This window comes from Jaculus jaculus, chromosome 6 (genome assembly GCF_020740685.1).
Source record: "Jaculus jaculus isolate mJacJac1 chromosome 6, mJacJac1.mat.Y.cur, whole genome shotgun sequence".
In the NCBI taxonomy this organism is placed as follows: Eukaryota; Metazoa; Chordata; class Mammalia; order Rodentia; family Dipodidae; genus Jaculus; species Jaculus jaculus.
In genome coordinates, this window is record NC_059107.1 from 10,296,104 (window position 1) to 10,322,883 (window position 26,780).

A 26,780-nucleotide genomic window follows, 5' to 3' on the forward strand; every position below is an offset into this window, starting at 1 on the left:
AAAATGACGATAGCCACGGCCACTTAGCAATTGCCTCAACCAGGGCCAGGATGAGGCACAGGCGTCTGGAGACCGGAGCCACAGAATCTATAACCCTTGATGTTTGAGATCCTGGACCCCAAAGAGATTCAGGACCCTGAAGGGCTGACAGGCCTCACTGTCACAGGGTGACTGGGGAGGTAGGGATGTGAGGACACATCCTTCAGGGCTCACACTTTAGGGTATGGCCACAGGCTTGCTGGGTCCTGTGCACAGAGATCCACCCATGTACACCAAGTGTGTGAGTCAGAGGCACAAACTCCAGGACATCAGGGCTTATTTCCCAGCCAAGACCTCAGTACAGACTGATGGGGGAGCCACGTGCATGGGGAGCTACTGACTGCAGGCAGTCAGACCATGGAGCCAAGCCTAGGATTCTAGAATTGCTCAGTCAAGAGAGTAGACCCCCTCAATGATCAAAACCTTCCCTAACACCCAACAGGCGCCTCTGGGTCCCCACCAGTGGCTAGAGGGACAATCCAGCTCAGCAGCCCCCCAGCCTATGGCCCTGCCCACCACACTGACCTTTGATGATGAGTGAGGCCTTGGAGGTGAGGCCCTGCACAGAGAAGACCACCTCCCCGGCATCACTGAGCACCGCGTCTTGGACCGTCAGGGTGTATTTGCGACCCTGGCGTGTGGCCCGGAAGCGGCCGGAGGCACCCACTGTCTTCCCATTGACTGTCCATACAGCTGGCTCATCTGCACTCTCATGAGACAGAATGCACTCAAAACTGCAGCTCTCTCCTTCCAGCACCTCCACTGTCTTCAGCCTCTTGGTGATGCCTACGTGCAGATCTGTGGGCCACAGAAGAAATCTCACGCCAGCTGGCCTATGGATACCAGCCCCAGGGCACAGTAGTGCCCCATGCCAGGCCCCGGGATGAGTCAGGCCATGTTACAAGGCCCAGGTCTCTGCCCACTCCAGCCCATGCCTGATGCCACAGCATGACACTGCCAGGTCAGCAAATGCCCCCTGGCCTTGGGCTAGCCATGCCCTAGTGTTTGCATGACCCACAGCTGTGCGTTGCAATCAAGGCGGCTGAGAGAGCAGGAAACACCCACACTTCTCACCAGCATGGAACACCTAGGAGCAAGGGGACAGGAGCCCCAGCCCAGGAGACATGACCCCTTCCAGAGAGAGTCTAGACCCAGAATAAGATCACTGTTCCCCTTCCCACAAGACTGTCACAGCCACCATGGGGTCATAAACAAGCAGGCTACCAACCCCACATTCTCCAAACCAGGAGATCAGGATGGCCAGATCTGAGGCAAGGAAAGTGAGTGGCTGCCCCAACTGAGAGGGGCATGCTCGAAGGGACCTACAGATTGACAGTAACAGTGTTGGGTGGGGAGGGATCTGTCAACATGGGGGGTGCTTTCTGAGGTTGTACAACAATGGAAACTTGGATGGCCTAGAGCCCCGAACATGCACAGCAGGCTGTACCCTTGGCATGGGGGCCCTACCTGGGTAGCATCCTGCCCACATCCCTCAGTGACCACATGTACACTTGGCTTTTCTGCTCAGACCTGTCATGTTGGGGCCCTCAACAGACCCACTGCAGTTCTGTGACCTATTGTTCTGTGACCCATCTGCCCACCCGTAAGCCCCACAGGACCACACTGAGCCCCAGCTGCTGCTGAAAGCTCCCTAGACCGGAGGTGGATCCACAGAGCAGGTTCAGCGGCCTGGCTCCCCCAAAAGGAAAAGACCACTGCGGTCTCAATGCTGCCGCCCACTGGGGCTCTGCCACGTACCGTGCACGCTGACCTGGGCCCGGGTCTCCTGGCTGCCCACGTGGCAGGTGTACAGGCCAGCATCTCCGTGGCTCAGGTCGTGCACCACAAGCCCCCGTGTGCTTGTCGTGTGTAGGAAGTCATACTTGTCACTGGGACCCAGTTCCACGCCGTCTTTGCGCCAAACCACACGGGCCTTAGGGTCTGAGACCTCGCACTGCAGAGACAGCGTGCCACGCTCCTCGGCGGCGACATCATCCAGCACTTTCAGGAACACCACCGGCTTTGCTGGAAGGAAAGCAAGGCTGGTGAGGGGGAGCTTGTGCCTGTCCATGGGGAAGGACGCCCCTCAGGGCTCACAAGGACAGCTCACCTCTGACTGCCAGGCGGGCAGAGGTGGACACCTTGGGGGAGGTGGCTGCCACAGTGCCCGCGTCTGCCTGCCGGACACTCTTCAGCACTAGAGTGTGTCGACAGCCCTCGTGGCTGATCTCATGGAAACTGTCATTGTACAGGGGTGTCCCATTGAGTGACCACTCGATGTCCTCGTCCTGGTGGGACAGCTCGCACGAGAAGCAGACACGGCCCTCCTCCACGGCTTCCACATCCTGCAGTGGCTGCGTCACAGTCACATCTCGAGCTGCAAGGCACACACCCATGCCTCAGCGCTGCTCCATCGGCCACCCGCCCTTTACACCTACTTGGTGGCCCACCGCCAGGGCTCCTGCCCCGCTTCCTACCTTCCACGGTAACCTCGGCGCTGCTCTGGGCATTGCCTGCCTGGCACCGGTAGATCCCAGCATCGGCTGGAGTGAGCCGAAGGATGCGCAGCTCTGCCATGTGGCCTTCTAGCGTCATCTTGAACTTGTTTGACGGAGCCAAAGGAGTGTCATCCTTATACCACTGCACAGCCTTGGGGGCTGGCTTGAAGTCACAGGACAGGATCACCGACTGCAACTCGCGCCCTGACTTGGGCTCCAGCGGCCGTGTCAGGGCCACTGGGATGTCTAGAGGGAACAAGGCAAGGGCAGGCTAAGGCCACAGGAAGCCAGACCACCTGCGCAGATCTGTCTTGGGCTCTAAGCCTTGTTACAAAACAGCCCCACACCCGTATCTGGCACACCTCCCGTGGGGGCTCCCTCCCTGCCCCTACATGTCCCTTTCACCTTGCATAGGTAGCCCAGTGCTGCCCCTGGCACCAGTCCTGCCCTGCTGTCTGCCCAGCACCCACACGCCTTCCACCAACCCTCCCCATTCCAGATGGCTTCCACGACACCTACCCATGGGCGGCCCTGTGCCTGTGGTCTGCCCCTCCCACTCCCAAGCCACTGAACAGCGTCCAGCCACAGCCCTGATCATGGACGCCTATGCCTGACTCCTGTGCCCATGTCCTGCTGTGCTCTGACCCGGAACACCCCCGCCTAAGTTCCTAAGCCCCAGCCACCTTTGGCCCTGAATCATATGCACATACAACCCAATCCATGACCACACACAGGCCTGAGCTATGGCCACCCATAGCCCTGTGTTGTGCCTACACCCATGTACTCACCTGAGACAACCAGGTGGGCGGAGGAGCGGGACTTTCCAATGGTGAAGTGCACCGGGCCGGTCATGGTGGAGCAGGTCTTCTGCAGCGTCAGCCGGTGCACGGTGCCATCTTGCTCCAACACCACATTTGCCCCCGCCTGCAGCACAGTCTTACCCAGCAGCCACTTGGGTGGCCTCACGGAGGGGATGGAGGTCTCACACTCGAACCAGGCAGGGGCAGGTTCCATCACGGTCACGTCCTGCAGGCCCCGTACGATGGTGATGGACTGTTCTGTGTGCAAGGGGCTGGTCACCAGTGGGACCCCGCAGGGAGGACCAGCCGCTCCTTCTAGCAGGCTTTTGAGAATAAGCACTCTCCCCACCATGAAGCATCCCCCCCACCAGCTGCTCAGAAAACCCCAGTCAGGCCTTTCAAAGGTGGCTGCCTCAAGAATCACCAGGGCAATCCACAGTGACCAATAACCCTTCCCTAGGAAACCTGGAGGACTGCCCAGTAGCCATCTTCTACCTTCCACAAAGAACTGGGCGCTGGTCTTGACATCTCCCGCATCACAAGTGTAGGTGTCCTCATCCTCAGGCCGCACATCGTTGATGACCAGCTTTCGGTAAAGGCCGTCACTGACCACCTCATACTTGGGCCCTGGCTGCAGCTCTATGCCACCCTTGAACCACCGCACCTGGGCACTGGCCCGGGACACCTGGCACTCGAGTACCCCACGGTGCTTCTCCATGGCAATCTTGTCCCGTAGTGGGCGCAGGAGGGTCACAGGCAGTTCTGCAAACACAACCACGTGGGGTCAGGATGGTAACCTGGGGTTTGTGTCTAGGCAGGCTCCAAGGAGCCAAATTACATAGCCCATTCCTAGCCTGAGGCGGCTAAGAGTCTGACCCTGCTCCACCTTGACAACCCGTACCTCCCACCTGGGCCAGCAGGTGGCCAAGTGAAATGTCTCCCCACAGGCTGGTCTGCAACCTGCTGGGTGCAAACTGACCACCAGCAAGGTGCAGTTCAGTATCCTCACCTCCCTCAGGGTTTCTCCCCCTTCCTGCTGCCCTCTTCCCACTGAGGTCATATTCCCTACCCTCTTCCTGAATCACTGTTGTCTCGTTGAGGAGGAGTCCTGAAGCGCCCCAGCCTGTCCTGGGGTAGCTGCTTATAAGGCCCAGCATACCCGCCTCAAGGCCTTGTCAACCCCTTGCCTCTCCTCACCTTTCACTCGGAGGTGGGCTCGCGATTCTGCATTTTCAGCTACAAATTTGATTTCCCCTGCATCTTCTGCCAGTACCCTCCGGAAGATGAGGGTGTGTGTCCTTCCTGGGGACAAGGGGAAATCACTCAACAGTGCTCCAATAGAGGAGTAGCCCGAGGACTTGGCCCACATCACCCCGCAGCCTGCCTGCCCGCGTACCTTCCTGACGGATGCGCACGCTGTCACTGGCGCGTAGCTTACTGGCTTCTCGGAACCAATGACCAGGCACCTCGTCATGGGACACCTCGCAGGAGAATGTGGCCCCTTCCTTCTCCATCACCTCCACATCTGCCAGGGGCCTTACAATTTGGACACTGAGGCCTGGGGAGGCAAGTGAAAGCTGGCTATGCCCAGGGGCATGGGGTGTTCCCAAAACCCCCATAGCTTGTGGCCAGGCGCCTGGCTAAGGGATGCACTTATACCCAACGGCTCTGCCCACCTACTCCCTCCAGGCCTCACCTTGCACCTTCAGGGAGGCGGAAGTCTGAGCGTCTGAGGCATCACACACATAGATGCCCTGGTCCCCAAGCTCACACCGGTAAATGATGAGACTCCTGCAGGTGTTCTGGGCCACTATACCCATGGCCTTGCCTGCCCGCAGCTCCATACCATCCTGTAGAGCAGAGAGGCCTGGTCAGACACTGGGATGTTCAGCAGAGGGCTCCAAGTTCCCATGGTGACAGGTGGGAAGAGGCACCTTCAGCCAGCGCACATCCACAGGACGCGAGAGCTCACATTCCAAGGTCACCTTCTCTTTCTGGGTGGCCACCACATCCTGCAGAGGTCGACTGAAGCGCACAGGCAGCTCTGAGGAGACAAGCAGTGTGGTAAGGGAAGACGTGAGGCTGACAGATGAACTAAACACAGCCACGCAAGGGGACTACCCTCCCGGCCCTCACTGTCCTGTCCCCAACTGCCTCCCTGAACCACTTCGGAGAAGGAGACAGATGCTCACTGGAGTGGGTCCACACAGCCCTCCCCCACTCACCAGTGACCAGGAGCCGTGCAGATGTGTGCACACCCTCAGCCCTGAAGGCCACCAGCCCGCTGTCCTGTGGCCGCAGCTCTGTGAGCGTGAGGATGTGGATAGGGCCTTGCACAGCCAGGCGGCACGTGGGCCCGGGCTGGAGCCGCAGGCCATCTCGAGTCCAGCTACCCTCCACATCAGCATGAGACAACTCCACGTCCATGGAGGCAGTGCCCTGTTCCTTGGCCTCCACCGCCTGCAAGCCCCTAACCAGCCGGACCTGGCGCACTGCAGAGAGGGACACCAGTGAGCTGGCGCACAGAGACCCCCCCCCCAACAAGCCAGCCCTCAGACACGGTGTGGGCACAGCTCATGAGACCACAGAACACAGCAAAGGCACAGGAGGGGGTCCCCGCCACCATGCCCCTCACTCTCAACCCCCGCTGACCTCTAGGGACTGACCCTCCAGATCTGCTCCCTCCTACTTGTCTGCTCCTCCCAAGTTGCCTAAACCTCAAGGGCTGCCACTCCAAAAGGAAGCCCCGCCCCTGTCCCTACCCAACGCGAGGCCCCGCCCCATCCACCCCTCGACCCCAACCAAAGACACATCCCAGGCCTTGCCTCTGCAAAGGGGTCCCGCCCCCAAGGCCTAACTTTCCCAGGGGAGGCCCCGCCCCACCCCCACCCAACCGGAGGCCACGTCCCTGTGCCCCCCCCCCCCCATGGTGAAGAGGCGGTTCGCCTCCTCTCTCCAGGACCAAACCCCAGGGTAGGTCAGTCCTCCGCCCCGCCGCGCCCCTCCCGGGGTCCGCCCCCAGGCTCACTCTCCACGTTGAGCTTGGCCTGCGTCTTGTCGTCGGGCGTCTCGCAGCCGTAGAAGCCGCGGTCGGCGAAGCTCACGCAGCGCAGCAGCAGGCGGTGCCGCGCGCCCTCGGCGAGCACCTCCACGTTCCCGCCCCGCGCCAGCGCCGCCGCGTTTCGCGTCCACTTCACTTCGGGCCACGGCCGCGTGAGCTCTACCTCCAGCGTCACGGCGCTCCGCTCCTCCACCGTCTGCGGCTCCAGCTTCCTTTTGAAGAGCACGGGCGCCTCTGGAACCCAGGAGAGCAGAGACCATGCTGAACTCGGGGCGCTGGCCCAGACCCACCCGAGCCCACCTGAGTCTGGACCCAGCCAGACCCCACTATGCCCAAGGTCGTATTCCAAGCTGGACGGGTGTTTGTGTGTGCGCGGGGGGCGGGGGGGGGGCGCGGGGGTAGGGCTAACTGCTCACCTACACAGGTATATTTTATGCGGGGGAAACCAAGGCTACATCCCTCCCCCCATTCCCACGTCTTGTTCTCAGCTCCGATTAACTATGCCCGAGTGCCTGTGACTCCCAACTGTGGCCAGACACCAGGAACAGTCTTCAGCAACTGGATGCAGCCATTCCAAACCCAACCCCTCCTTCTCCAACCACTGTACCATCATCTACCCTATAACCAGGCGCCCTTCCTGTTAAGAACTGGGGGAAGTTCCCAATCCCAGGATGTCCCAAGGGCTCCTAGGTGAACCTGCCCACATCCCTCTCAAAACCTGCCTGCCACTGCTCCAGATGGAGGTCTGGCTCTCTAAGCTTGTCCACACTTCCTTCTGGGCGCCCACTGTACCTGCTTTACCAGAGGCCCACCTCCTCCAGGTAGTCTCCCTGGAGTGCCTCAACCTTAGACCGTCCCCCACCAGGGCAACTGCAGGATTCTACCTTCTACCCTACAGAAAAACTGCCCAGTCCCTTGAGCCCACCTCAGTCACCTCACTGTTGCTGACAGATCTCATATCCGCGCCCCCCCCCCCCAAATCAACCCGATCAACAGGCACAAATGAGGCACCGGGCTGCCTCATCAGCTCACACAGGAGGCAAAGGCGCCTACTACAAGGAAACACTGGCTGTCCCGAAAGTCCTGCCAACCCTGGCTCACCTCGGACCCGAAGGGCGGCAGAAGATGAGGCGCCCTCGGCCTCCACGGTAATCTGCCCAGTGTCTTCCAGCACCAGGTCCACGATGGTCAGGCTGCGGCTGGCACCACTCTCTGCCATGAGAAACTTCTCACTGGGCTGCAGCTGGGTGCCATCCCGGTGCCATGTGACTTCAGCATCGCTGGGAGAGACAACACACTGGAAGGTGGCCTCACGGCCCTCCTCCGCAACCACAGTGCTCAGCCCGGATGTAAACTTGACCACTCGGGGCACTGCAGACAGAAAGCAGCCCTGTTTGAGCTGGCTGATGCACAGATGAATGAATCTCTTCCCCAGAGAGCCGCCCCACCTCACCCACAGGTACCTTTGACGGTGAGCTGTGCACTGGTGCGGTCGTTGCGGCTCTCACACACATACTCTCCTGCGTCCTCCTCTCGCAGGCCAGACATGGTCAGGGTGCGCACAGGCCCCTTGGATGTCATCTGGAAACGCTTACCCGCCCTCAGTTGCGTGTGCCCGCAGCGCCAGACCACCTCTGCCTGCTCCGGGCTCAGCTCGCAGACCAGCTTCACGGTACCACCAAGCTCCCCTGTGATAGGTTCCAGGGGCTTAGAGAACTTGGCAGCCACTTCTGCAGGAAGAAGAAAATGTCAGTAGGACCCAGTGCAGATCCACAGTGTCCTGAGCCCCCACCAGGGTCCTGCTATGGGACAATGCCTGATCGTCCTTGTGGCAGACACAGGGACCCTAAGCAAGACCCCAAACCGCCAACCCCTAATCCCCACTTACCTTCCACCTGCACCGGGAAGTCCTGCCCCTCTGTGCCCACGTGGCAGCTATAGATGGCACTGTCCAGTACCTGGGCACCTCGCACTGTCAGGGTGTGTGTCTTCTCCACGCTGGTCATCTCATGCCGCTTGCTCCGGCGAATCTCCACACCATCTTTGAGCCAAGTCACAGCAGCCGCAGAGGGAGTGGCTAGTACGGCAGTCAGGATGATGTCCTCATGTTCCCTGACCACCAGAGGCTCCCTGCGGCTGGACCTCTCTGGCACTTGGGGCTCAGGCTCAGGCTCTGGGGAGAGATGAACTGGCATGAAGGAGGGTACCAACAACAGAGCTAGCTGCTGACTCGCTTTCTGGCCAGCATGGGCATAAGTCACCTAAGGGGCATCACTTGGAGTCCCAGAGGTCATGCAGGATGGCTACCTAAGACCACAAGCCTGAAGGCCACTAGTTATGGTCCAAACAAGAGCTTCGAAAGCCAAGCAGCCCTGCCCTCCGGGGAAGAGTCAGCACACAGGCAGACACAGCACTTGGGTAGCTCACGGCCTGAGCAAGAGTGCCCTTGTCTAAGGGGGCGGCTGGTAGTCCAAAGAGGCAGACCACGAGGACGGCCTGGTTGTCCCTTGGAAAAGGTTGGGGTGGACATGGGAGGCTGAGGATTGGATCAAGAAAAAGAGGGCCTGGGAAGAGGACAAGAAGGTCCGTCAGAGCCCCATCCAGTGGCACACTTGGAAAGACCACACGCTGCAGAGTAGGAAAGGGGGGTGGCATTGGGGTCAGGACACAGCTGCCACGAATGCATCTATCTCTAGGAGGCGACAGAGCTCACAAGTACAGGACCAACACCACCAGCAAGGCACTGGAATACTTCACCAGTCTCATGGGTAGGGTCAGCCCAACAAGGAAATTGGCAACTTCCAGCCAGCTGATTTACACCTCTGGGTGTGTGTGAAGAAGTTTCTGAAAAGGTGTGATTGAGTGAAAACCCACCATGAATGTGGGCGGGGTGTGTGTGTCCAATATGGACTTCCTGGAGGAGACTGGACGGCAACAGGAAAGTCCGCTGAGCACAAGCATTCACCTCTGTTTTCTGACTGCAGGCTCAGAGTGACCAGACGCCTCACACTCCTACGGCCATGAAACCTCGAACTACGAGCCAAAATAAATCCATCCCTCCTGAGGTTGTGTTTGGTCACAGCCAGGAGGAAAGTAATGAGTACAGGCACCATCTCAAAGGAGTGAGTGCCAAGAAGACTGGACGGAGGAGAAGGGAGAAAGCAGAGGCATGACACCTTGGCCCAGGAACAAGCCAAGATTTGCTTTCTGAGCTGGGGTCAGCCCATGGGGCCTACCTACAACTGGACTGCCAGAAACCCAACACGGAGACAAGGCCCTGACCTCCAGCAAGGAGCCGGCTCCTCAGCCTCAGGCTAGGACCCAAACAACCAAATGGACTCAAAACTGCAGAGGTCTCCACAGACCCCAACCAAGGAATGAGTCCAGCAAGACCCATCCATTCACACACAGGGTTGGAAGGACTGAACAGAAAGCTCTCACTCCCCCTAAGTAGCCAGCTGCATCCCTGCCCTAATAATACTAACACCCACCTGGCACATCCAGGCGGAAGGCGACCTTCTGGCCCGCGGCCTCGCAGCTGTATTCCCCGGCGTCCGCCTTGCCCGCCTGCTGCACCACCAGCCGCCGCGTGCACCCCGAGGCCTCCACGCGCACCTTCGAGCTCGAGCTCAGCTTCTTCCCGTCCTTGAACCACGTCACCTCCGTCTGGGCCTGGGCCACCTCGCAGCTCAGTGTGGCGCTGGCCCCAGCCTCTGCCTTCACCTCGCTGCGTGCTGGCTGCTCCTTGGCAAACACCACCTTGGGCTCTGGGGACAGACAGGGACATACTGGGTGAGAGACACTGTCTAGGTCAGGAATTTCACACAGGGAAAGTTCTGCGTAGGGTAGCTGGAGGGCAGGACAGGTCCCCCCTCTGCACTTGCTGTGCATAGGAGGAGCCCCAGCATCTCAGTTCACCCACACATCCTGCCCTGCTCCTGTAGGGAGCAGTCTCCTGCATGGAACTGCAGGTCAGGACACATGGGCACCTGCCCCTCGTGGGCAATGGAGTTTCCCACAGGACTTGTTAGGGCACATCTTCACTGTGACTGAGAGATCCCGAGGCTCTGCCACTGCCTGCTCTGAGCATAGTCAGCTGCTGTTTTTGTAGCAGATCATCTGCGCTCCTACCTCATCCACCAGATAGAGGGCTGTTCCTGACTTACTCTAGTTGGTAGCTCTATTTTTTTATGGCTTTTTTTTTTTTTTTTTTTGAGGCAAGCCCAATAGACAGGCCTTTTTATCTTTTAATGAGAGACAGCAAAAGAGAGAGAGAGAGAGATGGGCTGGAGAGATGGCTTAGCGGTTAAGTGCTTACCTGTGAAGCCTAAGGACCCCGGTTCAAGGCTCGGTTCCCCAGGTCCCACATTAGCCAGATGCACAAGGGGGCGCACGCGTCTGGAGTTTGTTTGCAGAGGCTGGAAGCCCTGGCGCGCCCATTCTCTCTCTCTCTCTCCCTCTATCTGTCTTTCTCTCTGTGTCTGTCGCTCTCAAATAAATAAATTTTAAAAAAATTTAAAAAGAGAGAGAGAGAGAGAGAGAGAGAGAGAGAGAACTGGCATGCCAGGGCCTCTAGCCACTGTAATCGAACTCTAGACACGTGTTCCACCTTGTGTTCATGTGAGACCTTGTGCATGCATCGCCTTGTGTGTCTGGCTTATGTGGGATCTGGGGAGTTGAACATGGGTCCTTAGGCTTCACAGGCAAGTGCCTTAACTGCTAAGCCATCTCTCCAACCCTTTTTATGTTTTTTTTTAAGTAACTTTTTTAGATGTTAGTTCTTGGTCTTCCATGGGATGACATTGACTTAGTGGTCAACAGCGTTGTCTGCTCAGTACATATTCACACACTAAGGCTTTACTTCTGTGTGCAAGAGTCTTCCCCATCCACATGTGCCTTTGCTTTTGCATGGTGCCTTCTGGTGACATAAGCTTTTAGCAGAGGTGAAAAGGGCTGGCATCCTTCATGCTGAGAGCGTTTATATCCTGTGTAAGTAAGACTGCCCTGAGGTCTCAAATAATTCATCTCTGCTCAGAGCTTCTTTTTCCTTCATGCCAGCGTCTGTCACAGCTAGATACAGATGTCTGCGTGGAGTGAGAGACGCACCATGTTAAGTGTAGCTCCCGTGCATATGGGTGCCCATGTCTAGGCCAACGCAGTTTGCCTAAGGGCACCCACTCCCTTTTCCATGTCTCACACCAATACCAAGGCACACAGGAGACAAGCATGTGATTACACTTGCGTCAGTCTTCAGGTTCTGTGTTCCATTCCTGGGTTTGTTTAGCCATGTCTGCATTGAACTGAACCATCTTCATTTCCAGAGCTTCAAAGTAAGTTTTGATGCCTGGAAAATGAAAAGCCTTTCTTTCTTTTCTTTCTTGTTCTTCTTCCTTTCTTTGAGAATTCTTTGGCTCCACTTGGACTTTGGAAATAGCTCGTCAATGTTCACATACCACGAAAGAATTTCTCTTTGACAGTCCCAGAAATGGACATCTCTGTGTTTTCCTTGCCTGACTGCTAATTTGTATTTCCTCTATAGCTTCCATAAGACAAGCCCTCCCCAACAGAAGCCCAAGCGTGTTTTACTAAATGTGAATTACAAGAATGTTATGGCAGTTCTTTTAAGATAACATTTCCACTCCCTTTTGCTAGTCCCTCAACATAAAGGTGCGGCCACCTGTGCTAGAGGCACCCTGTGTTTCTTTAATTTGTACTCCTCCTTGGGGTTCAATGATGGATGTGGGTTGTGAGAGTGTAAGCCCCTTTGAGATCTCCCAAAGAAAGGGGAATGCTCCACACCTGCATGTCCAGCACGACGCCTACTACTCTGCGTAGGACCCTTGTGAGATTTATCATGTCTCCTTGGAGGAGCAGCGGCTGTGTGCTGGGGGGCAGGGCCTTGCCACTGCAGGGAGGGGCTCTACCACAGAGCCCCCCACAGCACAAGTACGTTTTTCACATGAGTAGATTCTTTCTGTATTTACGTTTTCTACATCTGATGTAAAGGTTTTTTTTTTTTAAAGTATTTTTATTTATTTATTTATTTGAGAGCGACAGACACAGAGAGAAAGACAGATAGAGGGAGAGAGAGAGAATGGGCGCGCCAGGGCTTCCAGCCTCTGCAAACGAACTCCAGATGCGTGCGCCCCCTTGTGCATCTGGCTAACGTGGGACCTGGGGAACCGAGCCTCGAACCGGGGTCCTTAGGCTTCACAGGCAAGCGCTTAACTGCTAAGCCATCTCTCCAGCCCTGATGTAAAGGTTTTTTATCAAGCAGTGTTATTATGTATTTATTAAAAATACAGGATCTTCTTTCTCTTTGTATCTGTGTCATAGATTATATTATCTTTTAGATCCTAATATTAAAACAACCTTGCATTCCTAGACTTCAGCCGTCATCCCAGTACACTAATGCCCTGGCATGCTGCCCAATTCACTTTGTCAATACAGACGTTGTTCTCTACATTCCTAAGAAATTAGCATGTGGTTTCAAATTTTAACACAGTCATTGCAGTATCGATACTGTACAATCTACACAAACTGAGATGGAAAGTACATCTACTTTTGTATCCTTCAGAAAAATCACCATGAACCCAGAATAACTTCTTTCCAGAATACTTTGCACAATTTACCCACAAAGTGATGAACTACATTTTCAAAAGCTAGGCTCCATTTCGTTACTGGAACTGAATTGCCTGTCTTTTTATTATATAAGATTTGATATTGTATTCAATGAATTAGCCAGTTTTTCAAAACTTTCCAAATTTACCTGCATAAAATTTTGTCATAGTCCCTCCAAATCCTTTGTCAAAAAAGACCCTTAGTAGGTCTGTCATTTGGTGATCACATCAGCAAGCCATTCATACAGTGCCATGTGATCACATCTTGGAGGGATGAGGAACTACAGTCCACCCTGTAAGCTGAACTCTCTCGTCAAAGCAGCGCCAGCCCACGGACCCATAGGTGACCCCAGCAGAAAGTGACAGATGTCCAAACTGCTGGGAAAACACTATAGAAGGAGTCTGCTTTCTCAACCGGGGTTTCTCCTGTTACAGCAGTGAACTTTTCACAGTTTGCCCATGTGGTGGGTGTTTCACACTCCTTCAAATGTCTAAAACATAACCAACTCAAGAGGTATCGCTCAAGCAGCTCATTCTGACTGAAGGCAAAAGAAAATCATAATTTGGGGCTGGAGAGATGGCTTAGCAGTTAAGTGCTTGCCTGTGAAGCCTAAGGACTCTGGTTCGAGGCTCAATTTCCCAGGATCCACCTTAGCCAGATGCACAAGGGGGCACACGCATCTGGAGTTCGTTTGCAGTGGGTGGTGGCCCTGGTGCACCCATTCTCTTTCTATTTATCTGCCTCTTTCTCTCTCTGTCACTCTTTTTTTTTAAATTTTTATTTTTTTATTTTACTTAATTGAGAGCGACAGACAGAGAGAGAAAGACAGATAGAGGGAGAGAGAGAGAATGGGCGCGCCAGGGCTTCCAGCCTCTGCAAACGAACTTCAGACGCGTGCGCCCCCTTGTGCATCTGGCTAACGTGGGACCTGAGGAACCGAGCCTCGAACCGGGGTCCTTAGGCTTCACAGGCAAGAGCTTAACCACTATGCCATCTCTCCAGCCCTCTGTCACTCTTAAATAAATAAATAAATAAATTGCTTTGAAAAAAAATAAAATAAATTGCTTTGAAGACAGAACTCCGAAGTTCCGAGGCGTGTCACAGGACACTATGCAGCAACTCTGTGCTTCCAGGTTCTTTGCCCGGACACTCCTACAGAACATGAATGCAGACACTGCCACACACAGGTCTCTGTGGGAAAGGTGGGAAGAGCTCATGCAAAGATTTGGCTGACCTGAAGCTCAGTTTGGAGAGTATGATTAGCAGGCAAAGTCTTCGCTCACCAGACTCAGAGATACTGAAAGAGCTGTGACCTTGGAAAGCACTCGCTGGATGCATCTAGGAGCCCGGCAATATCCAAAGCAACATGGGCACACAGCCCAGGTGAGGATACCTGGCCTTGCTTGAGTTGCAAAGACGGACCTCTTTGGGGTCTATTACTAGGCAGGGATGAAATCACGAAGCTCTACTGCCCCGGAACGTCTCTCAAGGTGTCCAAGAAGGGTGCTGACCCTCCCGTGATTTCCTGCCCGCTCTGTGTCTAGCTCGCCATGAGCATGCACATGGGAGGCATGAGAAGGTGACAAGTGAAGAGACAAAGAATAACATATAGAGCTCAGGCTCAGCCATGGGTAAGATCCAGTCATCACCTCCACACAAGGCTAACTTAGGGTCTCAACACTGACCTGCAACATCCAGGCGGAAGGTGACCTTCTGGCCCGCGGCCTCGCAGCTGTACTCCCCGGCGTCCGCCTTGCCCGCCTGCTGCACCACCAGCCGCCGCGTGCACCCCGAGGCCTCCACGCGCACCTTCGAGCTCGAGCTCAGCTTCTTCCCGTCCTTGAACCACGTCACCTCCGTCTGGGCCTGGGCCACCTCGCAGCTCAGTGTGGCGCTGGCCCCAGCCTCTGCCTTCACCTCGCTGCGTGCTGGCTGCTCCTTGGCAAACACCACCTTGGGCTCTGGGGACAGACAGGGACACACTGGGTCAGAGGTATCATCTAGAACAGGAAGACCACACGGGAAAAGACCAGGACAGGACAGCTGGAGGGCAACACACCCTCCCGGCTCTGAAATCGCGCTGCCCAGGAGAAGCCTCGGAGCCTTTTAACACAAAAACCACAGTTACGCACACATCCTGCCCTGCTGTAGGGGGTGTTCCAGAGGGATGTCATGACAGCCCTCAGGAAAAGATCTGCAATTCATGACACACACGCACCTCCCCTCAGTGAACGTGGAGCGTCTCCCACAGGACTGTGCAGAGCACATTCTCACCAGGCCAAGAGACCCCACAGCCTTTCCTCAGCAGCAACTGCCGGGTCCTGATGGCAGAGATCTTTGTAGCCTCCCCTATGTGTTCTCTGAGGTGTCGTAATCCAAGGCCCTGGCTCACTCCTCCATGACTATCTTTCTCTTGTTCACTGTCATGGCTCCACTGCATGGTGGAACACTGTGGATCCAGCATGGATTTGTGACATAAAGAGCTATCTTTACCGTCTTTCACGGTGTCTTAGATTCTTCCAAATCTGTGTTTATTTTTGTTGTTGTTGTTTGTTTTGTTTTCAAGTGGTCAACTATGCACATCTTGTTCAGTTTCGGTGGGCACACTCAGGCTCCATGCCCTCACCCTGCAGTCGTTATCAGGATGTGCTATTGCTTTAAATTTTCATGGCTTCACTTTTTAACCCTTTATCTTTAACCTGTTTGGAGTTGACTCATGTGGTACATGTGACTGGTCTACTTTTATGGTATTTTCCATGCAGTTAAATGTTCAGTGCACTGTTTGTGTAAATGCCATCCTTTCCACACACCTTGTGCAGATGTCGGAAGACTAAAGGAGTGGGATGGGCGATTGAGGTTGTGTTTATGTTCAGGCCTCATTTTGCACTAGACAGTGCCATTGTATGTTCACACTGAGACCCTGGTTTCTTGGTATGTTAAATCAAATTAAATGTGGCCTACAGGGCCCTTTGTAGGTAATGAACACTAACTAACCAACCTTGACATGAACAGCCAGCAAGTTGTTCTTGTAACAAACAGGCAACTGTCGTATGTTCAGACAAGACACAGAACTGCTGTAACTCATCAGGAAGTCTCTTCCTAACTTCCCTTTTCTGCATGTCACTCTCTTTTCTTTGACTGCAGACACAACCTGCCCGTGTGCTGGGGCTAAGCATTCTGATCCATCCTTGGGCTGCTGACAGATTCTAGAATCACAAAACCAACAGGATCCACAAATCCAATTTGCTGTAATTCTGTCTTGTAACTAAGCACCATAGCCCTGTGACAGTCCTGGTACCTGGTACAGTCGGTGCCCAAGATGGTTCTTTTTACTGGCTATCGTTGGCTGCACAATCTACTTGTCACTTTCACTCTGCACCTACAACACTGCAAAGCACTCTGCTTGGACGGGGATCAGGACTAGACATCTTTGATGCGTCCATATATTTCTTTTTATATAGTTTATTTTATTTATTTGTTTATTTATTTAATTATTTATTTATTTGAGAGAAAGCAAGTGGCAGATAGAGAAACGAACTCCAGACATATGTGCCACCATGTGCATCTGACTTATGTAAGTACTAGGAAATCGAACCTGGGTCCTTAGGCTACACAGGTAAGCACTGTAACCACCAAGCCATCTCCCCAGCCCTGCTTCCATATATTTCTAACCATTCATGTTGATCTTGCCATTTCTCAAAAGTGCTTTGCACTCCACACAACTGGGCTTGCATTCATAAACACAACACTGTTGAAGCCACAGGGAAAATTTAAACTTTGTTTCGAACTGCTCATTGCTAATTTATGGTGAAGATTTTTTTAAATTATACCATATACATACATACATACATACATACATACATATATATGGTGTGTGTGTGTGCACGCGTGTGTGTGTTGTCCCTGTAAATGAACACTAAATGTCTGTGCCTCTTTTTGCATCTGGCTTATATGAATAGCTTGGGAATTGAACCAAGACTGAAGGCTTTGAAAGCAAGAACCTTTAACCACAAGGCAACTTCACAGCTCAACTTTTTTTTTTCTTTGAGGTAGGGTCTCTCTATAGCCCAGGCTGACCTGAAATTCACTCTATAGTCTCAAGGGGGCCTTGAACTCATGGTGATTCCACTACCTCTGTTTCCCAAGTGCTGGGATTAAAAGGGGATGCCATCACACCCAGCCCAATGTTTTGTTTTATTTTTTGTTATTTTTTTGGGGGGAAGGTCAAGGTAGGGTCTCACTCTAGCTCAGGCTGACCTGGAATTCACTATGTCATCTCAGGGTGGCCTCGAACTCATGTTGATCCTCCTACTTCTGCCTCCCGAGTGCTGGGATTAAAGGCGAGTGCCACCACGCCTGGCTTTGTTTTATTTTTTAATATTGATTTTTATATGCAGTATTCTCTCTCAACTGTTACTAAGTCTATTATCTTTTGGATGAATTGTATCATCTGTACATTTTTAAGCTTTTACTTTTTTCATATTTTCTTCCTAATTGTGCAGCACAATGTTGGCCACACAGTAATGTCTGGCTTCCTTGTGTTCCTGATCTCAAAGAGAAAGCTCTCAAGGTTTCACATTGTCATATGCGCAGTCCTGCTTATCAAGTTAACAAAGAACCTGTTCAGTGACACGTGACCAATGATAAATCTTCTCAAACATTGCTTTTGAATTTACATTGGTTTATTTATTTATTTTTCAAGGTAGGGTCTCACTCTAGCCCAGGCTGATATGGAATTCACTATGTAGTCTCAAGGTGGCCTTGAAGGCATGGTGATCCTCCTATTTCTGCTTCCCAAGTGCTGGGATCAAAGGCATGTGCCACCATACCTGGCTTTTTTTTTTTTTTTTTAATCAAATCCTTTGATCTGCACTTACTGAGATAAGCATTGCATCATGTCTGTTCAGTCAACTGAGGCTGGGCCTTGTGCTCATTTTCTGTTACTATAATAAACTAGACTGCTGATCCTGGGCAATGGCTCTCACCACAATGTATGATTCTCTTGATACACTCCTGAGCTCAGCTCTCTGGAATTTCATTTTACAAATTATCCGTAATACCCATAAGAGATTGGCCTGAAATATGAATTATTTCCTGGGCAGATTCAGCAGCAATGTTATGCTGTTTATAGAAACAGAATTACAGTATCTCCTTTTTCTATACTCTAAAAGAATCTCTATGACCATAGAATAATTTCGCGTTCAGTGAAAAGAGTTATTACCACTGGTCCTACTCATTAACTGCAGGCAGGACTGCTTGAGTTGGCTATTTTTTCTTGGCCCAGTATTTATCCGGCTTTTTAGAAACTGGAAAACTTTTCAAATTTACTTGTAAAAAATATTGTCACACTCTATTAAAATAATATGTCAAAAATAGAAGTTGAAGAGCTGGAGAGAGGGCTTAGTGGTTAAGGCATTTGCCTGCAAACCCAAAGGACCCAGGTTTGATTCCTCAGGACCCAGGTAAGCCAGATGCACAAGGTGGAGTTCATTTGCAGTGGTTGGAGACCTGACATGCCCATTCATTTTCTCACTCTCTCTCTCCCTAATAAATAAAATATTAAAACAAATAATGTGGATTTTGTTACCTAATCAAATTAGAAGAGCTAGATACAGATAAAGATACATATATATGCTAAATCCCTTATTTGAAATGTTTGGGACCAAGTGTGTCAAGTATTTCAGATTGCAGATTTGTTGAAATATTTAAATTTCATAGGCTAGAACCAAACCCTTAATGCAAAATTCATTTACATTTCATATACATCTTAAACACAGAGTCTGAATACAATCTTAAGTAGCATTTTAAATAATTTTGTGCATGAAAGAAAAATGTGTGTAGCACATTTTTGTTTTGCTTATTTTTATTTATTTATTTGAGAGTGACAGACAGAGAGAGAAAGAGGCAGAGAGAGAGAATGAGCATGCCAGGGCATCCAGCCACTGCAAAGGAACTCCAGACCCATGTGCCCCCTTGTACATCTGGCTAACGTGGGTCCTGGGGAATTGAGCCTTGAACTTGGGTCTTTAGGCTTCACAGGCAAGCGCTTAACTGCTAAGCCATTTCTCCAGCTTGTGTGTGGCATTTTTGACCTGTGGTGCTCTGTTGGCAGTCAGAAAGTTTCTAATCTGGGAGCATTGTGGGTTTTCCAAGGAATTATGTTCAACAGTGCTGGCGCACTGACGGCTGCGTGGTGACATATAGGCATCACTACTGAACCACAGCCAACACTAACTGAATTCAGTGCTCCCCTAAAAGGAAAAAGAAGGATGCTGTGAAAGCACATGAGGTCCTGAGATCAGAGATGCAGAGTCATGAGTGAAATACCCTGCAGGCTGCTTGATGACAGACGACAACTCACTGTTGGCAGAGTGTGCCAATGTCTGTAAGCTACTTATTCCTTTCTATCTTGAGATCTAGAAACAAATTCCAACAGGGATTCTTGTACAGAGTAGGTGCGCTTGCACTGGGTAATCACAGTGGAACATAGCTTGTCCTGACTACAGCATAAGCCAGTCCCTGGTTTTGATCCCAGTCTCAGTGAACATGAAGGGAACAGGGTGTGTGGCTCACCATGCATGGGACTGTGCGTGTCTACCTCTGTACACTCTGTATGTGCTTTGCACAGGCATGCACAAAACATGGGTCTAGATTATGCCATAAATAAAGCAGAGCATCTGTACGTGTGAGAAAATGAACACCGAACTGAACCCTGATAGCCCCATATTCAGTATGGACACAGTATCAAGTATCTAGTGGCTGAAATTTCCCCACTCTGACTAAAAATGAACAGAAATCTCTCCAGATAGGAAAAGGCCTCGTGTGGAAGTGGGTCTGATAACACAAAGCTGTAGGAGAGACCCTGGAGAGAGACACTTGTCACCTAAGCCTTGTATGGCCAGTGGGACCAGAATCCAGGACACCAGGGACCACTGTGGGGTCTGAGCAGCTGGTGGTAATGTCAGAGTAAACAGGACACATGGCAACATCGCCTGAGACACAAATGGGATGGAGGTAGAGGAGCTGGCCATGCCGAGCACGGCCCACCAGTGCCACTGGGCCCATCCATGAGGATGAAACTGGCAGAGAGGATGGCGATGGCAGATGGGCAGAGACGGTATCAAATGAGAAAGCATCAGGGTTGGCCTGGGCCATAGCCAGACTCACATCACCCCACGCAAGGCTAATTAATGAAGTGTCTCAACACTGACCTGCGACATCCAGGCGGAAGGCGACCTTCTGGCCCACGGCCTCGCAGCTGTACTCCCCGGCGTCCGCCTTGCCCGCCTGCTGCACCACCAGCCGCCGCGTGCACCCCGAGGCCTCCACGCGCACCTTCGAGCTCGAGCTCAGCTTCTTCCCGTCCTTGAACCACGTCACCTCCGTCTGGGCCTGGGCCACCTCGCAGCTCAGCGTGGCGCTGGCCCCAGCCTCTGCCTTCACCTCGCTGCGTGCTGGCTGCTCCTTGGCAAACACCACCTTGGGCTCTGGGGACAGAAGGGGACACACTGGGTCAGAAACATCGTCTATGAGGTTTAATAATTAATTTCTGGGATGTTTTTCATTTCGCTTTCATCTAATATGGGATTCCTTGTACATTTTCTTCAACTTTTATACCTTTTATTTACATTTTACCCTCCTACCTGGTGTCAGGTGGAAGTGTGACAGTGGGCTTCCCCATGTCGTTCCCTATCCAAAATGCAAATCTTTTAAGGAGCACTTTTTTATTTTATTAATTAATTTATTTGAGAGACAAAGCAGGAGAGATGGGGGGGGGAGAAATGGGCACACCAGGGCTTCCAACTGCTGCAAATGAACTCCAGATGCATACACTACCTTGTGCATCTGGCTTACGTGGGTCCTGGGGAATTGAACGTAGGTCCTTTGGCTTTGAAGGCAGGTGCCTTAACCACTAAGCTATCTTTCCAGCCCAAAGATCTCTCTCTTTTTTTTTTTTTTTTTTTTTGAGGTAGGGGTTTCACTCTAGTCCAGGCTGACCTGGAATTCACTACGTAGTCTCAGGGTGGCCTTGAACTCACGGCAATCCTCATACCTCTGCCTCCCAAGTGCTGGGATTAAAGGCATGTGCCACCACGACCGGCTCAAAGATCTCTTTCTTTGTTGTTGTTTTGTTTTTGTTTTTGTTTTTGTTTTTTTTGAGGTAGGGTCTCACTCTAGCTCAGGCTGACATGGAATTCACTCTGTAGTCTCAGGGTGGCTTCAAACTCATGGCAATCCTCTACCTCTGTCTCCTGAGTGCTGGGATTAAAGGCATGTGCCACCATGCCTGGCTCCAAAGATCTCTTTTTTTAATATCACATTATGTGACATGTTTTTTGTAGTATTTATCAAATTAAACATACTTCTATATATAGTTATTAAGAATTTCATGACATAAACTGATGCTAAACGTTATCAAACATGAATTCAAGATTCATCAATTACAAGGTATTGTCCTCCATGTACGACTGAGTTCGGTTTGCTGGTATTTTCCCTTGATGCCCTTAAAGACTGGCTGGTGAATTTAATTCTAGTCACGTTCCTTGTCATGTGCCAGTACCTGCAATGTGTTTACACAGAAGACTATTGGGAGAGTGACTGACAGAGTGTTTCCTTTGTCTGCTGTCTAGAATAGTCTCTATGAAGATGGAAAAACATGTTTTTCATCTTTCTCAACAAATAGCCACATATATTCATAGGGTTCTATTCCCCAGGACCCACATAAGCCATATGCACAAGGTGGCAATGTGTCTGGAGTTTGTTTGCAGTGGCTAGAGATGGTGCGCCCATATTCATTCTCTCTCCCTCTCTCTCTCTCTCTCTCTCTCTCTCTCTCTCTGTCTGTGTGTGTGTGTGTGTGTGTGTGTGTGTGTGTGTTTCTCTCAGATAAATAAATTAAATTTTATAAAAAGCCTTTAGGACTGTTCAAAATTTCTACTTCTTGGGGCTCAGCAGTTAAGAATGCTTCCTGCAAAATCATGAGGTCCAAAGAGAGCCTGAGTTGCCAGTTCAACTCCCCCAGTACGTAAACAGCTGGGTGTAGACACTCACATCTGTAATCCCAGTGCCGTGAGGAGCAGAGACTGGAAAATCATTAGAGCTCATGAAAAAACAGCAAGCTCTACAGTCTGTAAGAGACTTCTCAAGGAAAAACAAGCGAGTGAGTGATGGAGGGGCACCCAGTATTCTCCTCTGGCTTCCAAAGACACACTCATAGGGAGCCATTTCAGCATACACAAGTGCATACATCCTGACACACACACACACACACACACACACACACACACACCACCACCACCACCACCACCACCATGCACATGCAAAATAAATAATTTCTACTTCTCCTGTGACACTTTTTTTTTATCATTATGCATGTGCATGTGTGGATGGCCGGATGGTCGGATAGCTGTGTTTATGGGTGTGGGTATGGGCCTGCATGTGCCACAGCACAGGGGTGGGGGCCTGAGGGCAACCTTGGGGTGTTTATCCTCTCCTTCCACTTTGCTTGAGACAAAGTGTCCCTTGTTTTTGTCACTGAGTGTGCACCAGTCTAGCGGGCCATGAGCTTCTAGAATCTGCTGGCTCTACCTCCCACTGCTGTGGGCACATTGGGATTACACGTGTGCCACTTTGTGGGTGCTGGGAAGTTAGCCTGGCAGGCTTGCAAGCACCTCCAGCTGCTGAGTCATCTCTCCAGCCCCTTGTGCCCCTTTCGATATAGATTCCTAGGAAGTGGCCAAATTGAACTATTACCATGAAGTAATGTAGCACATGTGCTTCAAATAAAATCTAGTAAAGATGCAGAGAAAGGTTTTTGGTTTGCTGCCTTGCTGGTTTGGGGTGTCTCCACACACTCCCAAACCACTGCATACTGAGGGGACGCCAAAGTGCTCTCTGGTGGCACCCAAGGTAGCACAGGCACTTAGCCACTATTTGACACTGAGTCAAGTTAGGGAAGGGAGATGAACATTGTGTCAGACTGCTGTCTGGCAGCCAGGGAAAGGCAGGCAGATAAAGTGCTAGGACATTCTGTGACATAAGTGAGGCAGCGTGAACAGAGAATGCCACTGGACGAGCTCGTCCCTCGGTCACTTCTGTCCGCATTACCCCCTCACTGTCCCCTCCCACTCCTGTGCTGCTCCTCTCTTTTCGACCAGTTCCCCTTCCCCTTCCATGTCTTTTTTAAAAATAGAAAAAGGGAATTTGACCACCTAATCACATTTGGAATTTTCTTGCAACAAAACTGATTCATCACAGTTGTAGACGTCTGAACATTCCTTCCTCGTTTTCCATATGTCTTCCCATATGCTACTTCATTTCTAAATCAAACTCTAGAGAGAATACTCACACTGACTTTCTAACTGCCTCTGGAAAGCATCTGCTCTAGTCTCAGGAGTAAATCCACCAGGCCCGGATCTTTCCGTTCTACACACAGACACAGACAAGCAAAGTGAATGTCCTTAAACAACTGACCTGGAATGTTGAGGCGGAAGGCGACCTTCTGGCCCGCGGCCTCGCAGCTGTACTCCCCGGCGTCCGCCTTGCCCGCCTGCTGCACCACCAGCCGCCGCGTGCACCCCGAGGCCTCCACGCGCACCTTCGAGCTCGAGCTCAGCTTCTTCCCGTCCTTGAACCACGTCACCTCCGTCTGGGCCTGGGCCACCTCGCAGCTCAGCGTGGCGCTGGCCCCAGCCTCTGCCTTCACCTCGCTGCGTGCTGGCTGCTCCTTGGCAAACACCAACTTGGGCTCTGGAATAGATGGGGCGCACAGGGTAAGGGAGGCCACAGAGAGGAAGGAGGTGTGGAGGGGGTGTCTGGAGGGCAGAACGTCCTGCGGCTTTTGCACTGACTGCCCCCAGAAGCAGCACAAATACCAGTTCATCACTTACACATCCTGTCATACTGCAGGGGCTGTTCTAAGAGATGTGGGAGCAGTCTCTATGTAAGATTCCTTCAGGGAGGAGCTGTGGTCAGGACACATGTGCATCTGTCCCTCGGTGACAATGGAGTGTATCCCTAGGACTGTGCAGGGCACACCGGCACCAGCACTGAGAGCCCTGCTCTGAGCATCACTGGCTGCTGCATCTCGGGCAGCATCTGGACCACTTGTGGCCTTCTCCTGCCTGGACCTGACAGTAGAGTTGACGACGTCTTTGGCCAACAGTGTGTGCCCCGGCCCCGTGCCGTCACAGATCGTTTCACCCAGTTTTCTCTCCTTTTCTTTTCTTCTTCTTCTTCTTTTTTTTTAAATTTTTTTTTAAATTTATTTTTCAAGGTAAGGTCTCGTCTCGCTCTAGCCCAGACTGACCTGGAATTCACTCTGTATTCTCAGGGTAGCCTCAAACTTATGGTGATCCTCCTACCTCTGCTTCCCCAGTGCTGGGATTAAAGGTGTGAGCCACCACGCCCAGCTCACAAAGATTGGTATATTTTTTTGGTTTTACCCAATTTTCTATAACATCATGGTTTTTGTATTCCTTTTAAGAGCTCCTCACGCCGGGCGTGGTGGCGCATGCCTTTAATCCTAGCACTTGGGAGGCAGAGGTAGGAGGATCGCCATGGGTTTGAGGCCACCCTGAGACTCCATAGTGAATTCCAGGTCAGCCTAGGCCAGAGTGAGACCTTACCTCAAAAAAAAAAAAAAGCTCCTGATATAAATCCCTGCTAAAATGTTGGTGTTTATATTTGTCATAACTGCCTTCCCCATGTGCAGGCTCTGCCTTTGACTCTTTGGTGCCTTCTGGGGGATCAACTTACTAGTTTCATGGCAGGCAAATCTATCCATTTGTTGTGTGGCTAATGCCTGTCCATGAATCTGCTGCTATTACCTTGAAGTTGTTACACAGCCTGTAATACCACCCCCCCTCAAAAAAAAAAACCTACTTAAACTTCACTTTGAGGGCTCTCATTCACCAGCAGCTGGCTCTCTGGCAGTGAGGTGAGGTGTATATCTAGTATTATGTTTTCTTCCTCTGCTTAGTTAAGTCTTTTCACTGTTGTTGCAAAGAACATCCTTTCTCTGCAACAGGGTGGGACGAAGAGGCAGAGGACGACCCTGCTTGAACACAGGCTGCTCTGAATTCACTGATCAATTGTTCTGGTATACTTATATTAGCCTTTTAAGGGTCTTGGTGCTTTTTCTCTTCCTTGACTGGTACTGGAGACTGAGCCCTCAAAAAGGCTCTTCATTAGGAATATCCCTATGACTCAGAAGGCATCATGGTGCTAGAAAGAAGTGACAGGAGTGCTCCAAACTGCAATATCTCTATCACACCTTCTAAGGCTCAGAGTCTATTGTGGAAGAGGTGGCAGAAAGAATGTAAGAGCCAAAGGAAGGGTAGGACTCCTTACAATGTGCTCCCCCCAGACACAAAATGGCCTGGATATCCATGGCCTCACAGTGCCTGACACTACCTACACAAGACCTTCATAAGAGGAAGAAAAGATCACGACATCAAAATAAAAGAGAGACTGATTGAGAGGGGGAAGGGATATAATGGAGAATGGAATTTCAAAAGGGAAAGTGGGGGGAGGGAGGGCATTACCATGGGATATTTTTTATAATCATGGAAGTTGTTAATAAAAAAAAATTTAAGAAAAAAAGAATATCCCTAAATAAAACCTGAAGAGATATAAAAACTGTGGGGGTTTGAATGGATGTCCCCCAATAGATTCAGAAGTTTTAGTAAAGCTTATAGTTTACTTCTCCAGCTGCTTGGCAGGAGGGGGTGTCATTGGGCAGATCCCAGGGTCCAGCCCTAAGGTGTTAGGGTGGATTGGGAATTCCACTCTAAAGATATGCAAAGTGCAGGAGCTCTGCCTTCAGTTCCTGAAGCGTTCTTGCTGTTTTTGGTGTGGTTGCTTCTCTCTCTCTCTCTCTCTCTCTTCCTCTCTCTCTCTCCATGGGCCTGTGAAAGGGGGCCCAACTCCTTCTGCCCTTATGGAACTTCCCTTGAATCTGTAAGCTTCGCATAAATTCCCTTCCTTCCATATCTGCAGCTCCTTTAGAAGTTCATCTCATGGCTTAGCGGTTAAGCGCTTGCCTGTGAAGCCTAAGGACCCCCGTTCAAAGCTCGATTCCCCAGGAACCATGTTAGCCAGATTCACAAGGAGGCACATGCATCTGGAGTTCCTGTGCAGTGGCTGGAAGTCCTGGCATGCCCCCCCCCCCGCCTCTTTCTCTCTGTCTGTCACTCTCAAATAAATAAATAAAAATAAACAAAATAATTTTTTAAAAAAGAAGTTCATCGCAGCAACATGAGGCTAACTACTACACAAACTAACAGACATATAAATCACAACAAAAAGGCCTGAGTGAGGTCAGGGGAAGAGACCGAGTAAAGGAAAGGTGGAGGGAGGGCTAATCAAAATCTAAGAGGATATAAATAAGACATATGGAAACCTAATTTTTTGGACAATGGAACACACAGGAATCATAGATTGTTACTAGAAATTTTTCAGTACGAGGGATGGGATACCTTCCAGTGAGTTGTTGGCCAGGGAGGTCCCTGATACCCCCAAAACATTACAGGCCATTGACAAGGCTCTTGGCTTCCCACCAGGAATAAATGGCAAGACCCTATTGCTGAAGACTCTACATACTTGGGCTGCAAGTTCACTAAGAAATCCTTCTGGAGCTAAACTGAAAACCTCTTCCATGTAGACCAGCTGACAGAAAGCTGGAAAAAGCCACACTTCATGCAGTTCAATGAGAAAGAAAGAAATCACCAGTGAAGATACCCAACAGTGGGCACTACAAGC

At 51.4% G+C, this 26,780-nt stretch overlaps 1 protein-coding gene across 1 annotated transcript in view; it reads right to left on the minus strand.

Moving 5' to 3' along the window:
- Window positions 1-26,780, minus strand: part of Obscn (obscurin, cytoskeletal calmodulin and titin-interacting RhoGEF) — a 150,599-nt gene that overhangs the window by 80,457 nt on the left and 43,362 nt on the right. The window contains 18 exon segments of the mRNA XM_045151723.1: window positions 565-837; window positions 1,798-2,064; window positions 2,150-2,416; window positions 2,517-2,783; window positions 3,326-3,595; window positions 3,833-4,099; window positions 4,535-4,639; window positions 5,034-5,187; window positions 5,272-5,381; window positions 5,563-5,829; window positions 6,366-6,632; window positions 7,500-7,769; window positions 7,862-8,128; window positions 8,287-8,571; window positions 9,890-10,165; window positions 14,705-14,980; window positions 20,231-20,506; window positions 23,493-23,768. Coding sequence (XP_045007658.1) covers window positions 565-837; window positions 1,798-2,064; window positions 2,150-2,416; window positions 2,517-2,783; window positions 3,326-3,595; window positions 3,833-4,099; window positions 4,535-4,639; window positions 5,034-5,187; window positions 5,272-5,381; window positions 5,563-5,829; window positions 6,366-6,632; window positions 7,500-7,769; window positions 7,862-8,128; window positions 8,287-8,571; window positions 9,890-10,165; window positions 14,705-14,980; window positions 20,231-20,506; window positions 23,493-23,768 — 4,440 coding nt within the window.